The 24,159-nt window shown below is 47.8% G+C and overlaps 2 protein-coding genes, 1 long non-coding RNA gene and 1 other non-coding gene across 8 annotated transcripts in view; 1 reads left to right on the forward strand and 3 right to left on the reverse strand.

Moving 5' to 3' along the window:
• Nucleotides 1–24,159, reverse strand: part of LOC114670549 (immunoglobulin lambda-1 light chain-like) — a 349,019-nt gene that overhangs the window by 229,563 nt on the left and 95,297 nt on the right. The window contains exons 1-3 of one of the 5 annotated variants that reach the window (XM_077950581.1): nt 19,044–19,179; nt 18,633–18,926; nt 6,724–8,995 (exon numbers count right to left, since the gene is read on the reverse strand). The exons of 3 other annotated variants lie outside the window; for them this stretch is intronic. In XM_077950581.1, coding sequence (XP_077806707.1) covers nt 8,571–8,995; nt 18,633–18,926; nt 19,044–19,089 — 765 coding nt within the window. In that variant the 5' untranslated portion in view covers nt 19,090–19,179 and the 3' untranslated portion in view covers nt 6,724–8,570. Of the gene's footprint in view, nt 1–6,723; nt 8,996–18,621; nt 18,927–19,043; nt 19,180–24,159 lie in introns of those variants that run through there. One more of the 5 variants, XM_077950582.1, reaches the window with a different exon arrangement.
• LOC106996055 (immunoglobulin lambda-1 light chain-like) overlaps nt 1–24,159 on the reverse strand; it is an 801,838-nt gene that overhangs the window by 210,807 nt on the left and 566,872 nt on the right. The gene's annotated exons all lie outside the window — the stretch shown is intronic.
• On the forward strand, nt 3,253–13,260 carry LOC144331921 (uncharacterized). Its single transcript, XR_013399519.1, has 4 exons — nt 3,253–3,327; nt 8,920–10,547; nt 10,697–10,751; nt 11,563–13,260. It is a non-coding gene; the product is annotated as an uncharacterized LOC144331921 (long non-coding RNA).
• On the reverse strand, nt 19,040–19,134 carry MIR650A-2 (microRNA mir-650a-2). Its single transcript, NR_032669.1, has one exon. It is a non-coding gene; the product is annotated as a microRNA mir-650a-2 (primary transcript).

Raw genomic sequence — 24,159 nt, forward strand, 5'->3', positions numbered from 1 at the left:
GTCATGGAGGGAACAGAGGAAGTGTCCCTACCTCTGTCTACAGAATCCATGGAAGACAATGCACCTGATTAAAAAAGAGAGGGTTGTGATCTTTTAGTTTAATAAACATAATTGATAAGAAAGTATTCCTTAATTAATATTCTAAGTATATGTATTAGTTTTCAGACCTAGGATGGGTGAGGCTGTGATGAAACTAATTCACTCACAACCTGATGGTGCAGTATAAATAGAAAAGACATGGGAAGCCCTGTGATGATCTCAGAGACAGACGGAAGTCTCTATGTGCTGACTTCTTGGAGTTGGTCTAAAGAGATAACTGAGATAAGATGAGACCACAGGTCACCAATACGCCTGCTCCTGTACTTGGAGGAGCACATCACTCGCAGTTCCTCCATACACTTACCAACGTATGAACCCACTTCTCTTGTCACTGGGCATCTCAGGGTCTCCTCCCAGGACCGTGCTGGCCACTCATGCAGGCCAGTTCTGACGCCTTTTCTTGTGGGTCCTGATACAGCGTTGGATGTAACTCGCTAAGACTGTCCTGGGAGATGGACACATCACCAGAATGTGCTCCAGGAGAATTATAGCAAAACCACTTTGTCTTGTCCAGATTCTCTGTGATGCACATTACTCTCCCAGTTGCGTCTCTAGAACTGACCTTGCCTGTGAATTCCTGATTGTGGGAAGAAGCACCCAGTTCTGCAGAAACTGTGAAGGTGATCTGCCCAAAGTAAACAATCAGTTTGTGACCTGTGACCATGCACAGTGGGCAGTGTGGAGGTTGGGATGGCCATGTGGGGACTGCCAGTCGATAGAGCAGGTCTTGTGTCACTGAGGGGAAGAGACCTTGGGGAAAGAGAGCAGGGGCATCTCCCACTGTTTCCTGTGGGTCAGTCCACTGAGGCAGAAAGGGGAGTTGAATAAGATCTTAAGATGCAAAGACCACAGCAGAGCTGGGGCTCAGGACAGTCAAGACCTGCAGCTTTAGGAAAGAAGCTGATAAGCCTAGTGTCCCAGGGAGACTCTGTCAGGGAAGCAGCTGCATTTAGCCCCACCCAGTGGAGAAAGGAGATTCTTGATTCCATAAATCAAGAATTTCCAGCTTGGCTGGGAGCCCATGGAAGCAACTGTTATCCATGTGTCAGGGATTTGCTCACTCTGGTGATGGCCAGAGAGCATGGGTGGATCAGATATTCAGGGAATACTGATAGCTGGCTAATTACGAAGGTTCAAGGACATTCATAATTCTCCTTGGTTCACTTCCTCTGGAACCAGCCTGGGCATGTATTCGGGATGATGGGGAGGGTAAATAGCCCTTCCTTAAAAAGCAGAGGATGAAGTCTCCCATGTCAGCATGAAAAGAACAAGAAAGACAGCATGAAAAGCTGCCCCTCAGGGTGAAAGAGAGAGAAGACATTTTTCAGATGGCCGGGTCTTTCTGGGCTGTTGTTAATGCACCAGAGAACTTGGTGGTGCACATCCAACCTGCAGAGCCCCAAGGGGAAGGTCAAGCCGTGACAGAGACAATGTTACAAATTTACATTGTAGCGCCCCCCCCACCAAATTGATATTGAAGTCCTCAGCCCCAGGACCTCAAAATGGGATCTTATATGGGAATAGGGTGGTTACAGATGTAATGAGTTAACATGACATCATACTGAAGTGGGGTGGGCTCCCAATCCAACAGGACTGGTGTTGTTATAAAAAGAGGAAACAGCCGAATGCAGTGGCTCACGCCTGTAATCCCAATACTTCGGGAGGCCGAGGCGGGTGGATCACCTGAGGTCAGGAGTTTGAGACCAGCCTGGCCAACATGGTGAAACCCCATCTCTACTAAAAATATGAAAATTAGCTGGGGGTGGTGGCGGGCACCTGTAATCCCCACTACTCAGGAGGCTGAGGCAGGAGAATCACTTGAACCTGGGAGGCGGAGGTTGCAGTGAGCCGAGATTGCACCACTGCACTCCAGTCTGGGCGACAGAGCAAGACTCCATCTCAAAAAGAAAAGCAACAACAACAACAACAAAAAATGAGGAAACATGGTCAGGGACACACATAGGGAAAATGCCATATGAACACGGAGGCAGAGATTGGGGTGTTCACCTACGAGACAGGGAACAGCACATCCTTCCAGAAGCACCTGAAGCCAGGGAGATGCACAGAACAGGCCCTCGTTCAGCCTCAGAAGAAACCAACCCTGCCAACACCTTGATCTCAGATTCTAACATCACCTACAGATTAGTGGAGAAGACATTTCTTTTCTCTGAGCATCCAGTCTGTGCTACTTTATTATGGTAATCCTGGCAAAATAACACAGATGCCCCTAGGAACGCTGTGTTCAGGGAACCCCCTGCAGAGCTGGGCTGTTTGCAGATACTTTGGTCTCCATCATCACAATCCTTTTGGTAGGGGCCTCCCTGTCCTGTGTTTTCCTCCCCTACAGTGCCCGAATTTCCTCTCAAGGAACCTGTCCCAACCCCACAGTCAGCAAATAGTGTCTTCTGTGACCCTAGATACCTCCCTCCCATGCCTGCCCGCTCGGGGCCCTGGCGGGATTTCTGATCAGACTCACAGGCCTCTCTCAAGGTTGTGGCTGTCAGCTGAGGAATGAGGCCCGGGGCAGGGAGGGATGGCCCAGGACCATGGGGCCAGAAAACCTTGAACACCCTTCGGATGAGCTCAGCAGCCTTTCCCCGCCTGGCTGGCTACGCCTCCTCCTCATGGATGAAGTTGCAATCCTTGGTTCTACGGACTCCCCCACTTTCCTCCCTGGCTGACTTCACCTGAAAACAGCTTCTGAGACATTGGGGGAGTTGGCAGGAGAACACCTGGGGATGCTCACCTCATCTCCTGGGCCTCTATTTTAAATCATTTTAATCTCTCTCGTTTCGAACAATCTGAAACCCTCGGCACTGCCTTTCCTCCATCTGAGGTCTAATTTTCATGAGCAAGGTCGGTAATGATTGCGGTCAACTAAGGAGCACTTGAATGTGTTACGCCCTGTATTAAGCACTTTATGAATATGATTCAATTACATCCCTGCAGCTTTGTTAAGAAAAAAAGCTTGCTTTCTCTCTCCCAATGATCTCTGCACAGGCCAGCCTCCCTTCGCCTTCTCTCATGAGTGGGGACAGCCTGAGGCCCTCACTAGATGCAGATACCCAATCTTGATCTTTCCAGCCATCAGAAGCATGACCCCAATAAACCCTTTTTTTTCCTTTACAAACTATCCAGCTTCCGGTATTGTTTATAGCAACACAAAAGATACTAAGACACCAGGAGAGGAGGGAGAGTTCACCCGTGCTTCTCAGGTTTCTTCCTTAGGTGAGTCTTACCTGTGCCTGAGTGAGGAGGGTGAATAGGAGCTAAGCCCTCAAAATGTCCTTGGAGGATCTGCAGCATCAGCCTCACCTGGAAGCTGCTAGACATGGAGAATCTGGGGCCATACCAAGACATGCCGAGGGTACAGCTGTATGTTAACCAAAACCCTCAGGGGATTTGTGGGCCCAGTGAAATTCCAGAAGCTGTGGTTTAAACCACAGTGGAAAGTCTCACTTTCTCTGCTTTTGACAACGTGCTCTTGTCTCCTACAAGCCCTTCTAAGAATGCCTGGGTTTGGTGCTTTACTTCCCTGGTCTCATCAAACTGAGCTTGATTCCAGTGCTAGACTCTAATGATGTGCAAGAAATGTTTTGAGAGCAGACAGTTTTAAAATCCACATGAGTGGTGTGCTGGGAAAGGGACAAGATCCCAATGAGATGTCCAGAGAGAAATAGGTGGTTCATATCTTGTTCTCTCTCAGCTCCCATTAGTATGGAATTTCCTTATTTCTCAAACATATGATCTCTGTGTTTCAGCCTCCATCTGTTTTTCTCTTTGACTGAAACGTTTCCTGTGTGTGACCCCACTGCCACACAATACCTGCCTACATTCTAGTCATCCTTTCAGACACCTGTACTCAAGACTTGCCAAGAAAGAGGTTTCTGGCCACCAGAATATTTGAAAATACAAAATTATAACCTTTTAGCATTTATCAGTAAGTTCTAAGAATTGGGTATGGGATATCCAGATACTTTGCATGGAATAACATCCTCTGTAACTTCTGTACCGCAAATCTTATTGTGCGTGATGTTCTGACAATACTAGAAAAAACAACCAAAGAAAATGTTTCCTTGAAAGAAAACATTTGATCTGACTGTTGAGACAATCATGTGATTTTTTTCTTCGTTTTCTCCTCATCGTCACTGGCATTTGTTAGGCTTTTTTTTTTTTGAGACGGAGTCTTGCTCTGTCACCCAGGCTGGAGTGCAGTGGTGCTACCTTGACTCACTGCAAGCTCCGCCTCCTGGGTTCACGCCATTCTCCTGCCTCAGCCTCCTGAGTAGCTGGGACTACAGGAGCCTGCCACCATGCCCAGCTAATTTTTTTATATTTTTAGTAGAGACGGTGTTTCATCATGTTAGCCAGGATGGTCTCGATCTCCTGATCTTGTGATCTGCCCACCTCGGCCTCCCAAAGTGCTGGCATTACAGGCGTGAGCCACTGCACCTGGCCTTGTTATGTTTTCGTGATAGACATTCCAGCAGTGGTGAGATGATATCTCATTTGGGTTTTAATTTGCATTTCCCTGATTATTAATAGTCACCTTAAACACATACCTGTTTGCCATTTGTGTGTCTTCTTTAGAGAAAAGTCTATTCAGGTCCTTTGCCCATTTTAAAATGATTTTTTAATGCTAATGAGTTGTTTTAGAGCCTTGTCCTCTTTTCTTACACTGGATATTATGCCTTTTCAGATGAACAGGATATTAGAACCTGTTCACATGAATACCCTCTCCCATTCTAAGGGCTGTCTTCAATCTGTCATTTGCTTTGCAGAAGCATTTTAGTTGAATAAACTCCCATTTGTCTATTTTTGTTTTTGTTCTCGGTTCTTTTGAAGTCTTAGTCATAAAACTTTTGTGTAGCCCGAAGTCCTGAAGAATTTTATCTATGTTCCCTTCTAGTTGTTTTATAGCTTCAGGTCTTATACTTAGGTTTGTAATCCTTGTTGGGCTGATTTTTTATTTGGAGAGAGATGGGTTCTAGTTTCATTGTTCTGCATGTGGATCTCCACTTTTCTCAGCACTGCCTATTGAAAATGGTGTCCTTTCTCCAATGTATGTTCTTGATACCTTTGTTGAAAGTCAATTGGTTGTCAATACATGGATATGTTTCCAGATTCTCTGTTCTATTATTCTGAGTGTCTTATTTTATGGCATTACTATGCTGTTTTTGGTTACTGTAGCTTGTAGTATATTTTGAATCAGGTGGTGTGATGTCTTAAGCTTTGTTGTTTTTGGCTATACGGGGTATTTTGTAGTTCCATACAAATTTTAGACTTTTTTTTCTATTTTTGTGAAGAAAGTCATTAGTATGTTTTTAGGGATTGCATTGAGTCTGTAGAATGCTTTGGGTTGTAGTTTGTTTTTCTTAGTACTCTATAAATAGTGCTCCACTGCCTCCTGCTTGCATTGCTCCTAATAAGAAATCTACTTTTATCATTATGTTGTTCACTGAATCTAACACGTATTTCCTCTCTGGCTACTTTGAAGAGCATTTCTTTATCATATTTTTTTTCCCAATTTGATGATGTTGAGTGTTGTTTTCTTTATGTGTGTGTGTTTTTTTTCTGTGTGTGTGTGTGTGTGTGTGTGTGTGTGTGTCTGGGATCTGCTCAGGTTTTTGGAACAGTGCGTTTATGATTTTAACAAAACTTAGAACACTTTGGTCACGATTTACATTGTTTTTCTATCCCTTCTCTTCACCCAACAATCTTGTCTCCTTTTATGCCTCTAATTATAGTATCATGGCAATTTGATGAAGTCCAATATTCACACATACTCTATTTACCTTTTTTATCTTTTCTTTTTTGTGTGTGTTTTTTTGGGGGGGTGGCTTCCATTGCTACATTATTAAGTTTACTCATCTACTCTTTCACAGCATCTAATCTGTAATCAAGCTCATTAAGTATATTTTTTGTCAGAGACATTTTAGGGATCATTTCTAAACGTTTAACTTGGGTCTTTATGTCTTCTTTGTCTCTACTTAACCTGGTAAATCCATCCTCTACCCTCATGAAGAAGTAGAACATAGTTATAAGAATTTCTGTTGCTGGGTGTGGTGGCTCTTGCCTGTAATCCCAGCACTTTGGGAGGCCGAGGTGGGCAGACGACTTGAGGCCAGGAGTTCAAGAGCAGCCTGGCCAACATGGTGAAATCCTGTCTCTACTAAAAATACAAAAATTAGCTGGGCATGGTGGTGGGTGCCTGCTCAGGAGGCTGAGGCAGTAGAATTGCTTGAACCTGGGAGGCAGAGGTTGCAGTGAGCCGAGATCGTGCCCTTGCACTCCAGTCTGGGCAACAAGAGTAAAACTTGGTCTCAAAAAAAAAAAAAAAAAAGTTTCTGTTGTGTGTTCCTGCCTACAAAGTTTATCGTCTGTGAGATTTCAAGGTCACTTTGGATTGATTAATTTTTCTGTTTCTTATAGCATATATTTTCTTGTTTCCTTGTAGGAAATGTTGATTGAATACAGACTGTGTAAGTTTTTCCTTGTTGGATTCAGAATATTCTTACATTTCTTTCTCTGTTTTAGTCTTTTATTTTTGGATTCAGTAAAAGTATTGAAACTGTTTGAACCTTTGTTGTGGGATCAGGAGGACCAGAGAGAGACCTCGGGGTGTATACAGGAGGATATCTTTATTGAGTGCACTCAGACTACCCAGCAGACTTAACATCCAAAGACTGAGCCCAGAACAAAGACAGCAGTTGACTTTTATACACACTCTAAAAAGGGGTGGGCTAGGTTGAAGAAGGCTTACAGTGGTGTAAAAGCAGGGACACAGAGGCAGGACAAAAACAGTTAATCACATTGGAACAGGTTCATAATTCAGGATCACACATGACCATTGCTATGCAACCCAGATGCCCATTATCTAGGTTTGCCTAGTGCCTAGCATGGCTTATTCCATGGCCTTCACTATGGTGCCCAGGTGGCCTGCTCAGACGGCTTATGACCCTCACTTCCCTGCTTAGATAAGACAGAATACTTGAAGTCACCAGTTACACAGAGCAGGAGTTTATAAACTCATACCATAAAACAAAGGAAAATGTGTTTTTCTTCTTCTTATGTTGAAGGAGTGCTGGGAGAGTCTCCAGAGCACATTCCTTTGTGTTCCAGCTTCTTAGATAGTATTATCAAGACTTTCCCTGGGTCTGGGCTGTGCCCATTGCTGCCTTTGTGACAAGTCAGCCTAATACAGGAAAGCATATTTCTTTCTCTTTTTAATTTTATTTTTCTTCATTTCTTTAATTTCCTGCCTCACCTTCTTCACCTTGCATCTACATTTTCTTAGTAGAGACCAGAGCAGCCTTATGTGTAGGCTGATATTTTCCCAAGTTCCAAGGCAAAGCTCTTCTGAGGACTCAACCTCATGCCCTAATACAAATGACTCTTAATACTTAGAATGTTAAGAGAATGCATGTTTGTGATCTTGTCACTTTGCTGCATCTAGAATTCAGGAGCCAGTTAGTTTGGTGGTTCTCAGCTCCTCATGAAGTTGCAGCCAAGATGTCCAGCTGGGCTGAATTCAGAGGCCAGAGCAGGTGGCCAGGTTTATCCTAAGGGCATTACCACGGTTTCTACTCTCTTCGCAGATGTAGATGAGCTCTGGGGAAAAGGAGACAGTGAAGTGTAAGGTCCCCAGTCTTCATCCTCCATGCAAGCACCATTTCTTACTCTTTCCAAGGCCCTGGATTTTAAAGGACAATGATTTTGTATTTCAAAGAAAATTAAATCTTTGAGAAAACTACCATCCGAAAAAGAATCTTAACATGTTTTGCTGCTGCTTGGGCTGCAGTGAGGACAGATGCAGCAAATGCTTCTGATTTCTCTGTCTGGTCCCCTTTGTGGGCACACACATCCTGGAGAGTTTAAATGAGATTGGTGGCTCCTTCAACATCAGTGGGGCCTTGGGTTTGCTCCTGGTGCTAATAGAACATGGAACAGAAAAGCAGGTGACACCTCCTGAGGACCAGGGGTTTGCTTCTACCTGGAAGTGCCTGGACTCCTGGAGAGTTCCCAGGGGCCTCTCCACAAGATCCAAAGGAAAGGATGGAGGCTCCTGTCTCCACAATCATCCCCTATGGGATCGAAGGCATGTCACAGTACTCACTATGAAAGGCTTCCCTGTTCAGAACGTGAGGATGCCATGGAGCTGAGGTGTGAGGGTCTCAGTTAAACATGGGCAGTTCAGAGAAATAATCCAGGGCATTTGGGCCACAGAGTAGAGGCACTGCCTTAGCGTGACAGTACAACAGGAAATTCAGGGACCATGACCACTCAATGGCTGTCTCTTGCTACTGTCGTTCTGGCCAGTCATCTTGAGCCAAGACACATCCAGTGCAAACAATACCAGGACAGCCTGATCCCACCAGCCCAAAATTCCCTCCTAACCCACCCTCTGCAGAACCTGCTTGGAGGGTTGGAGAAAAGGGCAACCTGGAGGGCTCAGATCCATTCATACTTCATTAGCCCTGCTCATGGCTGTGTCCACAGTCCTGCTGGGGCTGGAGGAAGAGGGTGACACAGTGAAGGTGTATTTGTCTAATCTCCTCATCTGCCTGTGTCACTGTGGGATGAGTGATGTCACTGTGGGATGAGTACCACTGCTGTCGTGATAGAAAGTAATAGTTGGCTTCATCTTCAACCTGAGTCCCAGTGATGGTCAGGATGGCCTTCTTCTCTGATTTGGAGCCAGAGAATTTGTCTGGGATCCCTGAGGGACAGTTGTTACCACAGGTGACCCCTACTAGGGCTCGGCCTGGCTTCTGCTGGCACCAGTTTGTGTAGTAGTTTCCTATGCCATCTCCCTGGCAGGTGATCCTCCTGGCCATCTGTAACAAGGCCACAGACACCGCAGACTCCTGAGCCAGCTCAGAGGAAACCACGGAGCCTGCAAGAGAGGACAGAAGAGGTGACTCTGAGGATGAGAATCTCACTCCCACAGCCCCACACCCTGCATCACTCCCTGCGCTGAGTTGAATGTCAGGGCCAGGCTGATTATTGGTCCTGTGGGGGCTGAGCTCTGGGAGGCAGCACCTGTGCAGAGAGTGAGGAGGGTGAGCAGGGGAGGGGTCCAGGCCATGATGGAAATGCCCCAGAGCTCTGCCTCTGAGTCCACAGCTGCGGAGGGACCCCCAGGTCTCTTTTATCATAGGAAGGGGAGGCTCTTTATGCAAATCTACTTTCTTTATTCTTGTGTCTTTGTTAGATGAACAAAGCCTGGTGAACAGGGGATGCAAATCTGTTCTCTATTTCCTAAAGCATTTGCCCCAGTTCTTGTCTGAGCCCTGAGCCTGAAGGCCTTCTCTGGGTAATTTCTCAAGATCAGAAAGACCAGGTGAATTTCAGGATTTTACCCAATAGAAGGGGCTTCAGAGGAAGCCACAGTTACACCCTTTGCACTTGAGCACCATCAGGGAACTGGGACTAATTATGGTCCTCAGACCAAGGTTCACAGTAGCCCTGGTGCCCATAAAATGCCATTTTCCGTAAATCACCAGATCACTCAGAATGACTATGTATAAGCCCTTAACATATGCCAGATGCATTGGTGATTGTTTTACAAGCGGGACCTCAAGAAGACTTTCATAATGTGGAATAGGATGATGCAAAGCCCTATGCTTAAGGCCTAGTCTTTACTAGAAAACTAGTATTGGGAAGTAACATGTTTTCCCCAAACAGATCTTTGAGGAATCCTGCAGATGCCAAAGACCTACAGGCCTAAGAGCAGACACTTATTTTCTCACAGTTTGGAAGCTGGGGAGTCAAGATAAAGGTGTTTATAGGTTTGTTTCCCCTGAGGCCTCTCTCCTTGGCTTGCAGGTCGCTCGCTGCCTCCTTGCTGTGTCCTCACATGCTCTTTCCTCTGCCTGCTCATCTCTGGTGTCTCATTTCTGTGTATGTAAATTTTTATTAGCCTGGGTTAATAATTTTTATATCAGCCTGGCAGATTCTGTCACTGATCCAAGGACAGCCCTGTGGTCAGAGCTGTGACCTGAGGCAGGTAAGAATCCCCTTTCCTCTGAAGAGTGTTTCCTCAAGGAGTCTGGGGATGCCCCATCTAGGGACCAGGGCCCCGAACGCCCCTCCCCACCCACTCAAGACTCCCCGAGCACAGGTGCTGCCCCCGAGTCAGAGTCCACCTGGAGCTGGAAGGAGAGGCAGAGGGAAGAGGGTTCAGGAGGTGTCTCTGGAAGTGCCCAGGACAGAGGGCTCAGCTCCCCAAGATGTTGCTGGACAGAGAGGGGTGAGGCCCTAAGAATGGGAGGAGGCTCAGGCCGCCCATCCTGAGTGAAGGACTTGGGCCCTGGGAACCCCGTCCCCTCACACTGTGCTCCCTCCTATAGCTCCTTGACCTCGGGGTATCTCCCAGGAAATCCCAGCCCTGCAGGAGCTGCCCAGACTGACACCAGGGCCCAGGCACCTCCGGCTGTGTATCCCAGGTGAGGCTTTCACTGTGTCTGGACTCCTGTCAGTGTCCTGGGTGATTCTGTGAATCTGACTGTCAGAAAGTGGTTGGCATGGGGGATGGGCTGTCCTGACTTCCAGTCCTACAACTGACCCTGGGACACTTGACTCCCACTGGCTGCAGCTCTGCCACCACCTGCTGGAAGAGGAGACTCAGCCCAGGAACTTTCCTACTCCAGGTGACCTCACAGTACTTTTCATCTAAGAGGTTTCAGACCAGAGTCCAGCCTCACTCTCTGCCAGTGTGACCCACCCTGCCCTGCCTAGCCCACCATAGAAAGGTTGAAAATGTGGTGCCCGAGAAGGTGGGGCAGGTGCAATTTCTGTAACCCAGTCAGAACCATACAGGGTCCCAGAATGTCTATGTATTTACAAGCAAGACTGATGCTCCCACCACCTATTAAGAGCAGCTACAATTCACTGGGAACATCTGGTGTTTTTGGACATTAAAGCTCAGTTGTGCTGTGATATCATCAGCATCACCATCATCATCATCATCACTATCATGACCATCGTTATTTTCATTTTTTTTTTTTTTTTTTTTTTTTTGGAGACAGAGTCTCGCTCTGTCGCCCAGGCTGGAGTGCAGTGGCCGGATCTCAGCTCACTGCAAGCTCCGCCTCCCGGGTCTACGCCATTCTCCTGCCTCAGCCTCCCGAGTAGCTGGGACTACAGGCGCCCGCCACCTCGCCCGGCTAGTTTTTTGTATTTTTTAGTAGAAACGGGGTTTCACCGTGTTAGCCAGGATGGTCTTGATCTCCTGACCTCGTGATCCGCCCGTCTCGGCCTCCCAAAGTGCTGGGATTACAGGCTTGAGCCACTGCGCCCGGCCTCATTATTCTTATTATTACCTCTGTTGGGATTATTTGATTTCATCACAAATGTTTGGTGCTTGTGGTGGGAGGATTTCTATATGAGCATAGGCTAGAGATTTGAAACAAGGAATCTGCTGTTTGTTCTGACCAGGGAAACCCTTTCCTTCCATTGCAGAAAACATGTTCTGTGCTGAGCTCTTTCCTGGATTCCCCGAGAGGAAGAACAAGACTCCAAAAACTGTGCTACCCATTCAGACCTCTGCAGAGTTTCTCTCTCATTAATGAGAACCTGTTTTTGGTCATTTTTATCATTTAATTAGGAAGAAAATTCTTAAAGTCAGTATAAGGCTTCCCATTTCACAGCAGGTAAAGTTGAGCCCATAGAGATTACATTGCCCAAGACAACAAAGAAAAGCTGTGGCAGGTCCAGGTTGAGTGCAGGTGTCCTGAATTCAGATACTGGGCTCTGTGGCACAGAGACTGACCAGGGTAGGGGAGAAAGAATGTGAGTGCCAGGGTGGTGGCAGGGCTGTGTCCCTTGGCTCACTGCCATCCCCCATGATGGCCTGGCTGTGTGAGGAGCCCACCTCGGCTTGCAGGTGGTGGGCTCACTGGGGCTGTAATCCAGGTTAGAGCTGGAGAATCTGTGGGGATTGGTCGCTGTTTTGGATGCAGGGCCTGGCTGGGCTCCTGCTGGCTTTTTCTGCACTGTTGCCTGTTCCACTCTCTCCTGAGCAGGTGTAGGAAGGTATCTCATGGCCAACTCTACTGGACACAGCTGAGCCTTTAGGAGACCACAGAGCCTGCAGAATCAGGAGACTGTGGGGCTTATTCTCAGGGTTCCATCGACTGAAAAATCTCCTGGGCTGAACTCAGGGTCTGGGTCAGGCTCAGGTTTCTGTGGGAGCTGAGCCTGGGTTCAGGTCCTAGGTGGCACCTGTGCAGAGAGTGAGGAGGGGGAGCAGGAGAGGGGCATGGGCCATGGGGAAATGCCAAGAGCTCTGCCTCCTGAGCCCACAGTTGGGCAGGGCTCTCCCAACCTCTGTCATCCTCTCAGGATGAATGAGGCTCTGGGGTCAGTCAGCTACACTGAGCAGGTGTTCTGGGTGGTTCCAGAGTAGCCCAAATGAGCCTGCTCTACAAGGAAATGGAGATGGAAGAGTGGCTCCCTCTCCCTCCAGCCGGAAAGTGTCCCTTCAGAAAGAGGCGCTGGGTGCAGTGGCTCACACCTGTAATCTCAGCACTTTGGGAGGCCGAGGCGGGAGGATCACCTGAGGTGAGGAGTTTGAGACCAGCCAGGCCAACATGGTGAAACCTTGTCTCTACTAAAAATACAAAAATTAGCTGGGCGTGGTGGTGGGTACCTGTAATCCCAGTTATTCGGGAGGGTGAGGCAGGAGAATTGCTTGAACCCAGGAGGTAGAGGTTACAGTGAGCCAAGATCGTGCCACTACACCCCAGCCTAGGTGACAGAGCAAGACTCTGTCACAAAAAAGAAAACAAACAAACAAAAAAAACCACCAAACAAACAAAAAAGGACTGAGAAGCCTTATCCCTTCTCACTGAAACCTCATGTTTTTCTAAAGGAGCTGATCCCTGGGGCCAATTTCTTGCAATGTGCTCACGTCCAGGGTGGACGCTGTGGCAGCACTGATCCTGGAGAGGACGCAACCTTCTTGGATGTGACAATAATGAAGAGGATGCACATTTCCTTGAGGAAGAGTGAGCAAATTATCCACCAGTTTCAGATTCTTCACTCAGTTGATGCCTGTATTTTACATCAGTGAATCTTTAGAAAGTTGGACTTTCTTACAGGCATTGAAGAAAAATGATTAAATGAATAAATGAAAGAAGAAAACTCATTTTCCAATGTTCAGATGGGTCTATGAGTTCATCTTTAATGCATCCAGTTATCAAGTTCATGTGATTAATGGAAAAGAGAGTCAGGGTCTTGTTCAAATTGGGTTGGGAAGGATCTTAACCCACGAAGGAAGATTTGGGTATGTGGAGTGAGGTATACCCAGGAGGACTAATCCAGAAGGCCTCAGAGTATCTCATCCAAGGCTCAGGTGGTTCTAGGGCTTCCTAAATGATCCTGCAGGGGCTGTGTGTGTGGCATGTGAGAGGGTATGCAGGGAGCTCAGGCCTGTCTGTGGCTGGGGTCCTCAGGGAACATTGGCTGTGATGCCCCCGTGTCCGCCCCAAAGCTGGTGGGATGGAAGATTCTGCCCGAGTCTCTGGGCCTAGGTTGTTCTTCAGGGCCTGGACATGGAGCAGGGGGAGGATCCAGGGTTTGCAGATGGAGGGCCTGGGGCTGGGGAAGACAGGAGACGGGGAGGCAGCGGGGGTGCTGCAGAGAGGAGAGGAAGCCCCAGTAGAGGAAGAGCCTGGAGACGCCACTGGGAAGGACTAGACAAGGGCAGGGCAGGGCTTCCCTCCCCAACCTCAGCTCAGCCCAGGCAGCTGTGGGACCTTATGGGTCTGTTAAAGAGGTTTACACTGGGACTTAGAGGATGAGGAAAATTTTGCCTGGGAAAGGAAATAGCATGTCTATGTGTCCATAGAAAGACATGGAGATGGGAAGATCATGTAATTACTTTGATGTGTCTGAGGGGGGTGGGTGTTAGGGATAGAAGTGGGGGTCATTTCTATTACGGGAATCAGCTCTGATAGGACTGGCTCAGCTGACCCAAACTCTCTTATCCCTGCTTGTGGAGACTTCTGTTTCTCTGTATGAATTTAATAAATTTCTGCCTCTTGCATTATCCTTTTCATCCTGGTGAGGGATGGGGTGATACTTGAAAGGTCTGGGACTGAGAAAATACTTGTGTCAAAGCCTCAGGACCTTCCTGCCCAGGAGGGTGAGGATGTAAATCATCACTAAAGGCACCCATTGCTCAGGAAATTTCTAAACAGCACTTACCCAGATGAACAATTTGCTTTAGGACAACATGATTCTCACTGGCACAAAGAGGTCACTTATTTAAAAAATAATTACTAATCCAGACTCATTAGGTGCCCCTCAGCTCCCAGCGCCCACCAGCCTGAGCTGTGATGTCCCAGATGTGCCCAAGTCCAGGGAGTTCCTTCTTTGAAGACCTGTCTTGAACCCCTGAACATAGATTCTCAAATCCTATGAACACACCCCTGACCTCACCTTTCTAGGACACAGCTAAGACCCTGTCTCAGTGGAATTACATAAATACTAAAGGACTCAGCCACTTCCACTTCCACCCCTTGATTCCTGGACCCATGCATCTTGGCTACAGGAGAAGAAACAGTATCGTATATTGGACGCTGATTCAGAGCATACATGGCCTTCTGGAGAACCTTACCACAGCCTGCAAAGTATTGTCAACTAGTTGGCATTGTAATTGTGACTTCGAAAGGCCATTCCACCCTTCTATCAGTTCAGCTGCTTCAGGATGATGGGGAACATGGTAAGACCAGTGAATTCCATGAGCATAAGCTCACTGCTGCAGTTCTTTAGCTGTAAAGTGAGTGCCTTGGTCAGAGGCAATGCCGTGTGGAATACCATGATGGTGGATAAGGCATTCTGTGAGCCCACAGATGGTAGTCTTGGCAGAAGCATTGCATACAGGATTGGCAAACCCATATCCAGAGTAAGTGTCTATTCCAGTGAGGACAAACCTCCGCCCTTTCCATGATGGAAGAGGTCCAATACAATCAACCTGCCACCAGGCGTCTGGCTGATCACTCTGAGGAATAGTGCCATATTGAGGGTTCAGTGTTGGTCTCTGCTGCTGGCAAATTGGGCATTCAGCAGTGGCCATAACCAGGTCAGCCTTGGTGAGTGAAAGTCCATGTTGCTGAGCCCATGCATAACTTCCGTCTCTGCCACCATGGCCACTTTGTTCATGGGCTTATTGGGGATGACGGGTGGCTGGGGAAAGAGGCTGAGTGGGATCCACAGAACAGGTCATCCTATTTACTTGATTATTAAACTCCTCTTCTGCTGAGGTCACCCAATGGTGAGCACTCACATGGGACACAAATATCTTCACAGTTTTTTATCACTCAGAGAGATCCATCCACATAGCTCTTCCCCCAGTTTCTTTGTCACCAATTTTCCAATCATGTTTCTTCCAAGTACCTGACCATCCAACCAAACCATTGGTTACACCCCATGAATCAGTATAAAATCGCACATCTGGCCATTTCTCCTTCCATGCAAAGTGCACACCCAGTGGCACGGCTCTAAGTTCTGTCCACTGGGAAGATTTTCCTTCCCCGCTATTCTTCAGGGATGTTCTAGAAAGGGGCTTTAGTGCTACAGCTGTCCACTTTCGGGTGGTGCCTGCATATCTTGTAGAACCATCTATGATCCAGGCCCTAGCCATCTCTTCCCCAGTCAACTGATCATAGGAAACTCCCCATGAGGCCATTGGTGCAGGCTGGAGGAGAGAGGGCAGGGTGGCCGCAGTGGAGACCATGGGCATTTGAGCCACTTCTTCATGTAATTTTCTTGTGCCTTCAAGTCCTGCTCGAGCCTAGTGATGTATGTACCACTTCCATTTGATGATGAAATGCTGCTGTGCATGACCCACTTTATGGCTAGATGGATCAGAAAGAACCCAGTTCATGACAGGCAGTTCAGGTTCCATGGTAACTTTATGACTCATAGTCAAATGTTCAGTTTCCACCAAAGCCCAGTAACAGGCCAAGAGCTGTCTCTCAAAAGTAGAGTAGTTATCTGTAGAGGATGGCAGGGCCTTGCTCCAAAATCCTGGGGTACCTCACTGCAATTCACCTATGGGAGCCTGCCAAAGGCTCCAAACAGCATCGCTATCTGCCACTGACACCTCAAGCACCATTGGATCTGCTGGGTTATATGGCACAAGTGGCAGAGCAGCTTGTACAGCAGCCTGGACCTGTTGCAGAGCTTTCTTCTCTTCTGGAACCCACTCAAAACTGGTAGCCTTTTGGGTCACTCAATAAATGGGCCAGAGTAACACAACCAAATGAGGAATGTGTTGCCTCCAAAATCCAAATAGGCCCACTAGGCGTTGTGCCTCTTTCTTGGTTGTAGGAGGGGCCAAATGCAGCAACTTACCCTTTACCTTAGAAGGAGTATCTCAACAGGCCCCACACCACTGGACCCCTAGAAATTTTTCTGAGGTAGAAGGTCCCTGATTTTTAGTCAGATTTATTTCAAATCCTCTGGCATGCAAATGTCTCACCGATAAGTCCATTGTGTTTGTTAATTCTTGCTCACTGAATCCAATCCAATAATATCATCAGTGTAATGGACCAGTGTGCTATCTTGCAAAAGTGAAAAGTGATCAAGGTCTCTTTGAATAAGATTATGACACAAAGGGCTAGGCGTGGTGGCTCAGGCCTGTAACACCAGCACTTTAGGAGGTAGAAGCATTTGGATCACGAGGTCAAGAGATTGGGACCATCCTGGCCAACATGGTGAAACCCTGTCTCTACTAAAAATACAAAAATTAGCTGGGTGTGATGGTGCGCATGTGTAGCTCCAGCTACTAAGGAGGTTGAGGCAGGAGAATAGCTTGAATCCAGCAGGCAGAGGTTGCAGTGAGCTGAGATTGTGCCACTGCACTCCAGCCTGGTGACAGAGCAAGACTCCGTTCTCAAAACAAAAAAAAAAAAAAAAAGAAAAAAAATATTATGATATAAAGCTGGAGAGTTGATGTATCTCTGAGGTAGAACAGTAAAGGTATATTGCTGGCCTTGCCAGTTGAAGGCAGATTGCTTCTGGTGGGCTTTGTGGACCGGAATGGAGAAAAAGGCATTTGCCAAGTCAATGGCTGCATATCAGGTACCAGGAGATGTGTTAATTGGATCAAGCAATGAAACCACATCTGGTTCAGCAGCTGCAATTGAAGTCACCATTTGGTTAAGCTTATGATAATCCACTGTCACTTTCCAAGATCCATCTATCTTCTGCACGGGCCAAATGGGAGAGTTGAATGGGGATGTGGTGCTGATCACCACCTCTGTGTCTTTCAAGTCCTTGATGGCGGCACTAATCTCTGCAATCCCTCCAGGGATATGATACAGTTTTCGATTTACTATTTTTTTCTAGGTAGAAGGAACTCTAATGGCTTCCATTTCCCTTTCCCACCATAATAGCCCTCACCCTGCCAGAACTGGCCTGACACCTGTTTTTGTATGGCCCAGAGCTGACAGTGGTTTTTTATCATTTTAAATGGTTACATTGTAAATGACACTATAAGTACCTATGTAATATCCCCAAAGTTGATTCTTGGGCCACAAAGACTAAACTACTTCATTTTAAAATTTATGTTTATTTTCTTTAATGTACTAGAGATGAGGGTTCACTGTGTTGCCCAGGCTAATCTTGAACTCCTGGGCTCAAGCAATTCACATGTCTAAACCTTCCAGACTGCTGGGATTACAGGCATGAGCCATCGTGCCTGGCCACAAAAACTAAAATTCTTCTTAACTGGATATTCAAGAAAAAGTTTACCAAATCCTAAAAAAATAAAGAGTACTGAACTATTTGCGAAAAGGCCCAACCTTAAGCAGAATGGGAGACTCAAACATAAAACTGTAACAAGATAATGTTTTTCAGTCTGGTAGGTTGGCAAAAATTTACACTTTCAATAATATACTCTGAACAAGTACTTCTGGCTGGCATTGAAAATTGGTAGAACCCCTCTGGAGGGGACTCTGACAACAGTGGGTGAAAATAACAAACACACATCTTTCTGAGCCGCAATTTCACTTTCAGAAATGAACCCTATGGTCATATTCACACAGGAACTCAAAGGAGGCTGCATACGGATGTTTGCTGCACAGTTATTTAAGATCAAGGTTGTGGCGATAACCATTAGAATGTAGTTGGCTAAAATTCTACCCACAGTGTGGGAGATGGTGATGCATTTGTGGTGAAGGCATCCCTGAAAAAAAAGCAGTGACTGCAGCAATCAGGCAGCTCCTTGTCCCTGTCCCTGCATTTGTAGAGCTAGGAAGAGTTGCACATTCAGGGACCACAGCACACAAGCATCAGGAAGCTTTCCCTGTCCTGGATGAGAAACCACAGGGCAGGTTTCCTGTTGGAATTCATGGCGGGAAAGGAGAGGAGCTGAGAGAGGAGAATTCTCAAGGCCGCGCTGCAGGAGGCCCCTTGCACGGGGTGAGGAAGCATCTTCAGAGCAAGGAGGAAGCCTGAGAGCCCAGGGCAGGTTTTGGTCTCAGTTCCCCATGAACTTGGACCACTGTGGAAAGTGTTGCTGCCTGCATATGAGCTGCAGTAATAATCAGCCTCATCCTCAGCCTGGAGCCCAGAGATGGTCAGGGAGGCCGTGTTGCCAGACTTGGAGCCAGAGAAGCGATCAGAGACCCCTGAGGGCCGCTTACTGACCTCATAAATCATGAGTTTGGGGGCTTTGCCTGGATGCTGTTGGTACCAAGACACAGCATTATAATACCCAATATCACTGCTGGTTCCAGTGCAGGAGATGGTGACCGACTGTCCAGGAGACCCGGACACAGAGGGAGGCTGAGTCGGGGCAGCCTGAGCCCAGGATCCTGGAAAGAGGGAGAAACACACTCCAGTGAGTCAGTGCTGGGCCCAGGTGAGCCTGACGAGCAGGAGACCGAGAATCAGCCCAGAGGCCCCTGAAGCCCCTTCCCTGGAGGTGTCACCTGTGCCCTGAGTGAGGAGGGTGAGGAGGAGCAGAGCCCAGACCATGGTGGAGAAGTCCTGAGAGCGCTGCCTCCTGAGATCCCAGCACTGGACCTGCCCCCAGCCCTGTCTTATCTCCTCTGCCTCAGAGGAGGGCGGGGCCTCCATGCAAATCTACACCCTGAGCTCCTCTCCTCACCCCACCCTCACCTGGGCCTGGGCTCAGAGAATTCTGCTTCCTGGGACAGTGGGGCTCAGCTGAGGAGATTAACGTTCTTGTTTGTCTTTTCTGGTGGCAGGATCTTAATTTTTTTGTACCTGATTTCCTCAGGAGAGAAAGATCTGCTGAAATCCCTTACCTGAGTAAGCTCCTGGCCCTCAGGGTCTCTGCTGTGAGGTGCCTGTGGCTCTGTGACCCTCCAGGCCTGGGCACACCCTGCAGTGCCCTCGGCTTGGCACCCACCTCCAGGCTGTTTCTACTGTCAGGAAATGGGGCTGCCCGCCCCGTGGAAACCTCTGCTGGGTGGTGGTGGTCTCTGGTCTCCCCAGCTGCAGCCTCATCCCATCCCCACCCCCACGCTTTGTGCTGATGCATCTGCAGCATCAATCCCTGGAGCACATCAGGCACATGTGGGAGGGACCCTGTAGAGGGAACAAGGGAGCAACAACCACAGCCACAGTCCTGAGCCCGAGTCCGCTGCTCCCAATCCTGCCCTTCCCTCTCACAAGTAGGTGACTTGTCCTTCCCAGCCTCTAGTTCTCAGCCTGAGAAATGGGGACCACAGAGTCCACTCTGCACACAGGTGATCCATGGGGATATGAGCCAGCAGGACAAAGGGAAAGTTTGCTAACAGACTTTTCTGTGTGCATCAGAGTGATATTTATTGTGAATGTTTGATTTATTGATTTATTTCCATTTTACTGTGATTTATGTGTCAGGTCACAGAGATCCGTGTTTCCTGCTTTCTTGCTTTCACCCATCTGAGCACATCCTCAGGGCAATCTAAAGCTGACCACTCTCAATCCTGCGACACTGAAGACACACACACATTCGATAAATACACTTTTTTTTCCAAAACACTTATACTCTCTTTTCATCTTTCCCCATTGCCTGTGACAAAATTCTTTTAATGTTTCATATTAAAATAAATATTAATGGATTCAGCTTCCATTTAAATATATAATCTGCAGTATCCTGTCTCTCCATGTAGTTTCATCTCTGAAACCATGACAAGTGCATGGAGCAGCTATCTGAGCATCAGGAAAGGAAATGGTATGCAGCAGTTTGGGATGGCCCCAGCAGATGAAATACACCAGAGTCAGAGTGAGACTCCTGGATTTCCTGTGTCCCCTGGCTGGGACTCCAGACAACCCCACACCTGAAGCGGCACAAACCTGAAAAAAAAGTCCAAAAAGCCCTCTTGTTCAGGATTGAAGATAGCTTATTTGGCTCAAAGTGAAGGCTCAGTCCCCTGCACAAGCAGGCGGTTCACACCTGGGTTCTCATCTCTCTTACACCAGCCTCTCCCTGGGTTCACACTGATTTCCAATGGGTGGAGACGGGGCTTCCTGCACCAGATCACTCCACAGCCCCATAACCTGAAGCCATGCAGACCAGCACTGTCCAATCACAATATGATGTGAGCCTCATGGGAATCCCACTGTCTAGTCACTGCATTATAAATACAAAGAGAAGAAGTCGATGAGTTTAAATAATGTATTTTATTTATGTAGCATATCAAACAGTATCATTTTAATATATAAGTACAATTTTTTATGATACATATCATATACCTTGCATGGTTATTGTTATTACGTTTTGAAGAATCTGTGGAGATTGTGTGGCTGATGGAGATGTGAATGGGTTTCTTGTTGACAAGGGTGGGCTGTAGTGGCTTTTTAAGTGTCAACTTTGATAGGCTAAAGGAGGGATAGAAAGAATGATTTTTGCACAGGATGTGGAGGGTGGAGGTGGGCAGGATCCATCCTGTGGTCCCTGCATGGGGTGAGGCTGCTCCCCCTGCCCTAGGTTTCCCTGCAGGGAGATCTGACTCCAACTCTCCCTCAGAACCCAGAGCACTTGGCAACTCAGGCTCCCTTTTCATTCCATACAAATGCAAGAAACACTCAGATCTCATTGGACATGGGGTACTCACAGTGCTAATTTAGGAATAAACGGGTGCTTTCCAGTGTACAGTGGCCTCCTGAGGTCCCGCATGGCCCATGTTAGGGATGGCTGGTGATCTTAATTTGGGTTCCCTGGTAGCAGACTCTGAGATGGGGAATTGCATGCACAGAGGATGTGAAAGGAGGTGAGGGAGGCAACACTGGGCAGAAGGAGACCCCGACCCTCATTGAGGCCTCAGTCTTTCCTACAGGGAGCTGTAGAGCTGGGAGGATTTTCAGGTCCTCCTATATCGAGGCAGAGTCTTGAGATCTTGACCTCAGGCAGTCATGAAACCTAACCTCGCTGAGGAAGGGCATAAACCCGGAGGAGGCAGTTTTCTGCACTGAGCCACACTTCCCAGTGAAGACACAGCTCTCAGCTGCCACAAGCTCCCAGCAGTGCTGGGTGGGTGAGCTCAGAAGAAAGAATCTGGGCAGATCCCACAGTGTCCACTCCACTGGATTTTCTGTAGAGAATGACGTGAACCTGAGCTCATCTCTGGGGACTGATCCAGGATATTCAGGCCAAGGACTGGCTTGTCATGACCTGTGGAAATCCAGAGACCAGCTGAGGAATATCTACCTCAGTCTGATGATTCAACCAGACCACATTTCCCTAAGTCACAGCTGAGTCTCCACACCCCAAAATATCCTGGTCAGCTAAGTCCTAAATCCACTCTTGACGACCCCTCTTCAGAGTCCGCCTGGAGGGCTGGAGGGACTCAGATCCGAGGGTCTCAGATCCATGTGTACTGGGCCAGCCCTGCTTATGAATTTGTCCAGTCTTCCTGGCTGGAGGAAATGTCCTATCCTGGTCATTTCATCTAAATGATGGATTGTGTCATTAGGACACCTGTTAACTATTTCAGTGAGAATAGTTGAGTCATGTAAGGAACCGCTCACCCATGTGGAGTCATCAGGACATCCGGTCTCATTTCACCCATGGTGTTGATATTTCTGGGCCATCCCCTTCCCCACAGTGGACTAGCCATTGCCATCCTCAGCTCTGCCATTGTTTATTTATTTTTCGCATCAATAACTTATGTATACTGGTTAAAAGCACCAGGGTTCTCTATCCAGTGTGGTTTTCTGGTGCTTTTTACAAGTTTATATGAAATATTGATGGGAAATCCAACTGTAAGCCCCATGGTCTCTGTGAGAATCCCAGGGATACAGTCTTTGCACAGGGTGTGGGCTCCATAGGGTGGTGATCCCTGGTCCCTGCAATGAGGTGTATCCTGTCACTGAGCCAAAGACCACCTGGTGGCCAGAGTTGTGGCCTGAGGCAGGTGAGAATTCCCTTCCCTGTGGAAACCGTCTCCTCAAGGAGGCTGGGGATGTCCCATCCAGGAACCAGGGTCCTGAATGCCCCACCCCACCCACCTGAGACTCCCCTGAGCACAGGAGCCGCCCCTGAATCAGAGTATGCCTGGGACTGGAAGGAAAGGCAGAGGGAGAAGGGGTGGGGGAGCCTGTGGAAGTGCCCAGGACTGAGGACTCAGCGCCTCAGAATGTTGCTGAACAGAGAGGGACAAGACCCTGAGAGGGGCAGGAGGCTCAGGCAGCCATCCTGGGTGAAGGACTTGGGTCCTGGGAGCCCCATCTCCTCACACTGTGCCCTCCTCCTAGAGCATCTCAACCTAGGGGCATCTCCGAGGGAAATTCAGCCCTTTCGGAGCTGCCCAGGCTGACACCAGGGCCCGAGTGTCTCCAGCTGCATTTCCCAGGTAAGGTCCTCATATTCTCCATCTCCTGTCAGTTGGGTGATGCTATGTAAATCTAGCACTCATGATGGGGTGACTGCAGCCCGAGGGGATAGGATGCACTTTACTGGGCTTCCAGACCTAGGACTGATCCTGGAACACCTCTCGAGCCTTCAGAGTTGGCCTCCCTCTTAGGCTCCTCCTGGGCAGCCACAGACTCTCTTCTGGCTGCAGCTCTGCTGCTCCCTGCTGGTCAAGAAGAGGGAACCCAGGAGCTTCCATCCTCTGGGTGACCCCAGAACACCTGACACCTGGGAGGATGAAAACTATGGAGTCCAGCGTCAGTCTGTGCCATATGTGAACCCTTCTGGCTCAGCACAGAGAGGTGGCATATATGGTTGCAGGGAGGTGGGGCAGGTGCATTTCTGGTAACTGAGTCTCAGGTTGAAACGCTCTTCTCTGTTCCATGGTTTTTGATCACAGAATGGAGAGTGCAGGATAAACTGTAGCTCTTCTGTGAAAAACCTAAGTATAGTGAAATGTGGTTCTCCCCACATGTACTCCTGTTTCCTGTGTATACTGAACACAAGATTGATTTTCACACCCCAATAAGAACAGCTGCACTGTAACTGGAGCACCTGATGTTTCTGTCACTAAACCTCAGTTGTGTGCTTCAACCATCATCACCATCATTGTCATGGTATTTTTTCTATTAATCATAAGAAGAAGAAGATTAAGGTAGAAAATTATGACCATAAGTAGGTGGGAGCTTTCTGTGTTCAATCCACATAAAAGAAACTCTATAGCATTCCATATAACTGTAGCATGGTTTTATTTTTCCTTATAAACTTACATATTTATCAAAAGTTAACATTTCAGTGATTAAAATTGATACCTTTCTTCCATGAGATTTTGATCATTTTTACATGTTTGATGTGAAACTGTGCTTCTTATTGCTAGAAGGCCTTTTCCTCCCTGTAGGAATAATCAAAATGACTTTTAATCCACATTAGGCCCCTGTTGGATCGCAGGCCCCAAGTGGATTCCTACGCCCCAGGTGCACATCAGGCGCAGGTGTACAAGCAGGCCCTGGGTGGGCTTACCTGTGTACAGGTAAGGAGCTGACCTGGGGGGAGGGTGAGCGGCCAGCAGCCCAGGGGGTTCTTATGGAAGGAAGTTCTTATAAGTAGTTCTTATGGAAGGAAGGAGCCGAAGATACGGAATCTTAAAGAAGTAAATTCACTTCCTTGGTGACGGACCCTCAAAG

The sequence above is a fragment of the Macaca mulatta genome, chromosome 10 (genome assembly GCF_049350105.2).
Source record: "Macaca mulatta isolate MMU2019108-1 chromosome 10, T2T-MMU8v2.0, whole genome shotgun sequence".
NCBI classification, from domain to species: domain Eukaryota; kingdom Metazoa; phylum Chordata; class Mammalia; order Primates; family Cercopithecidae; genus Macaca; species Macaca mulatta.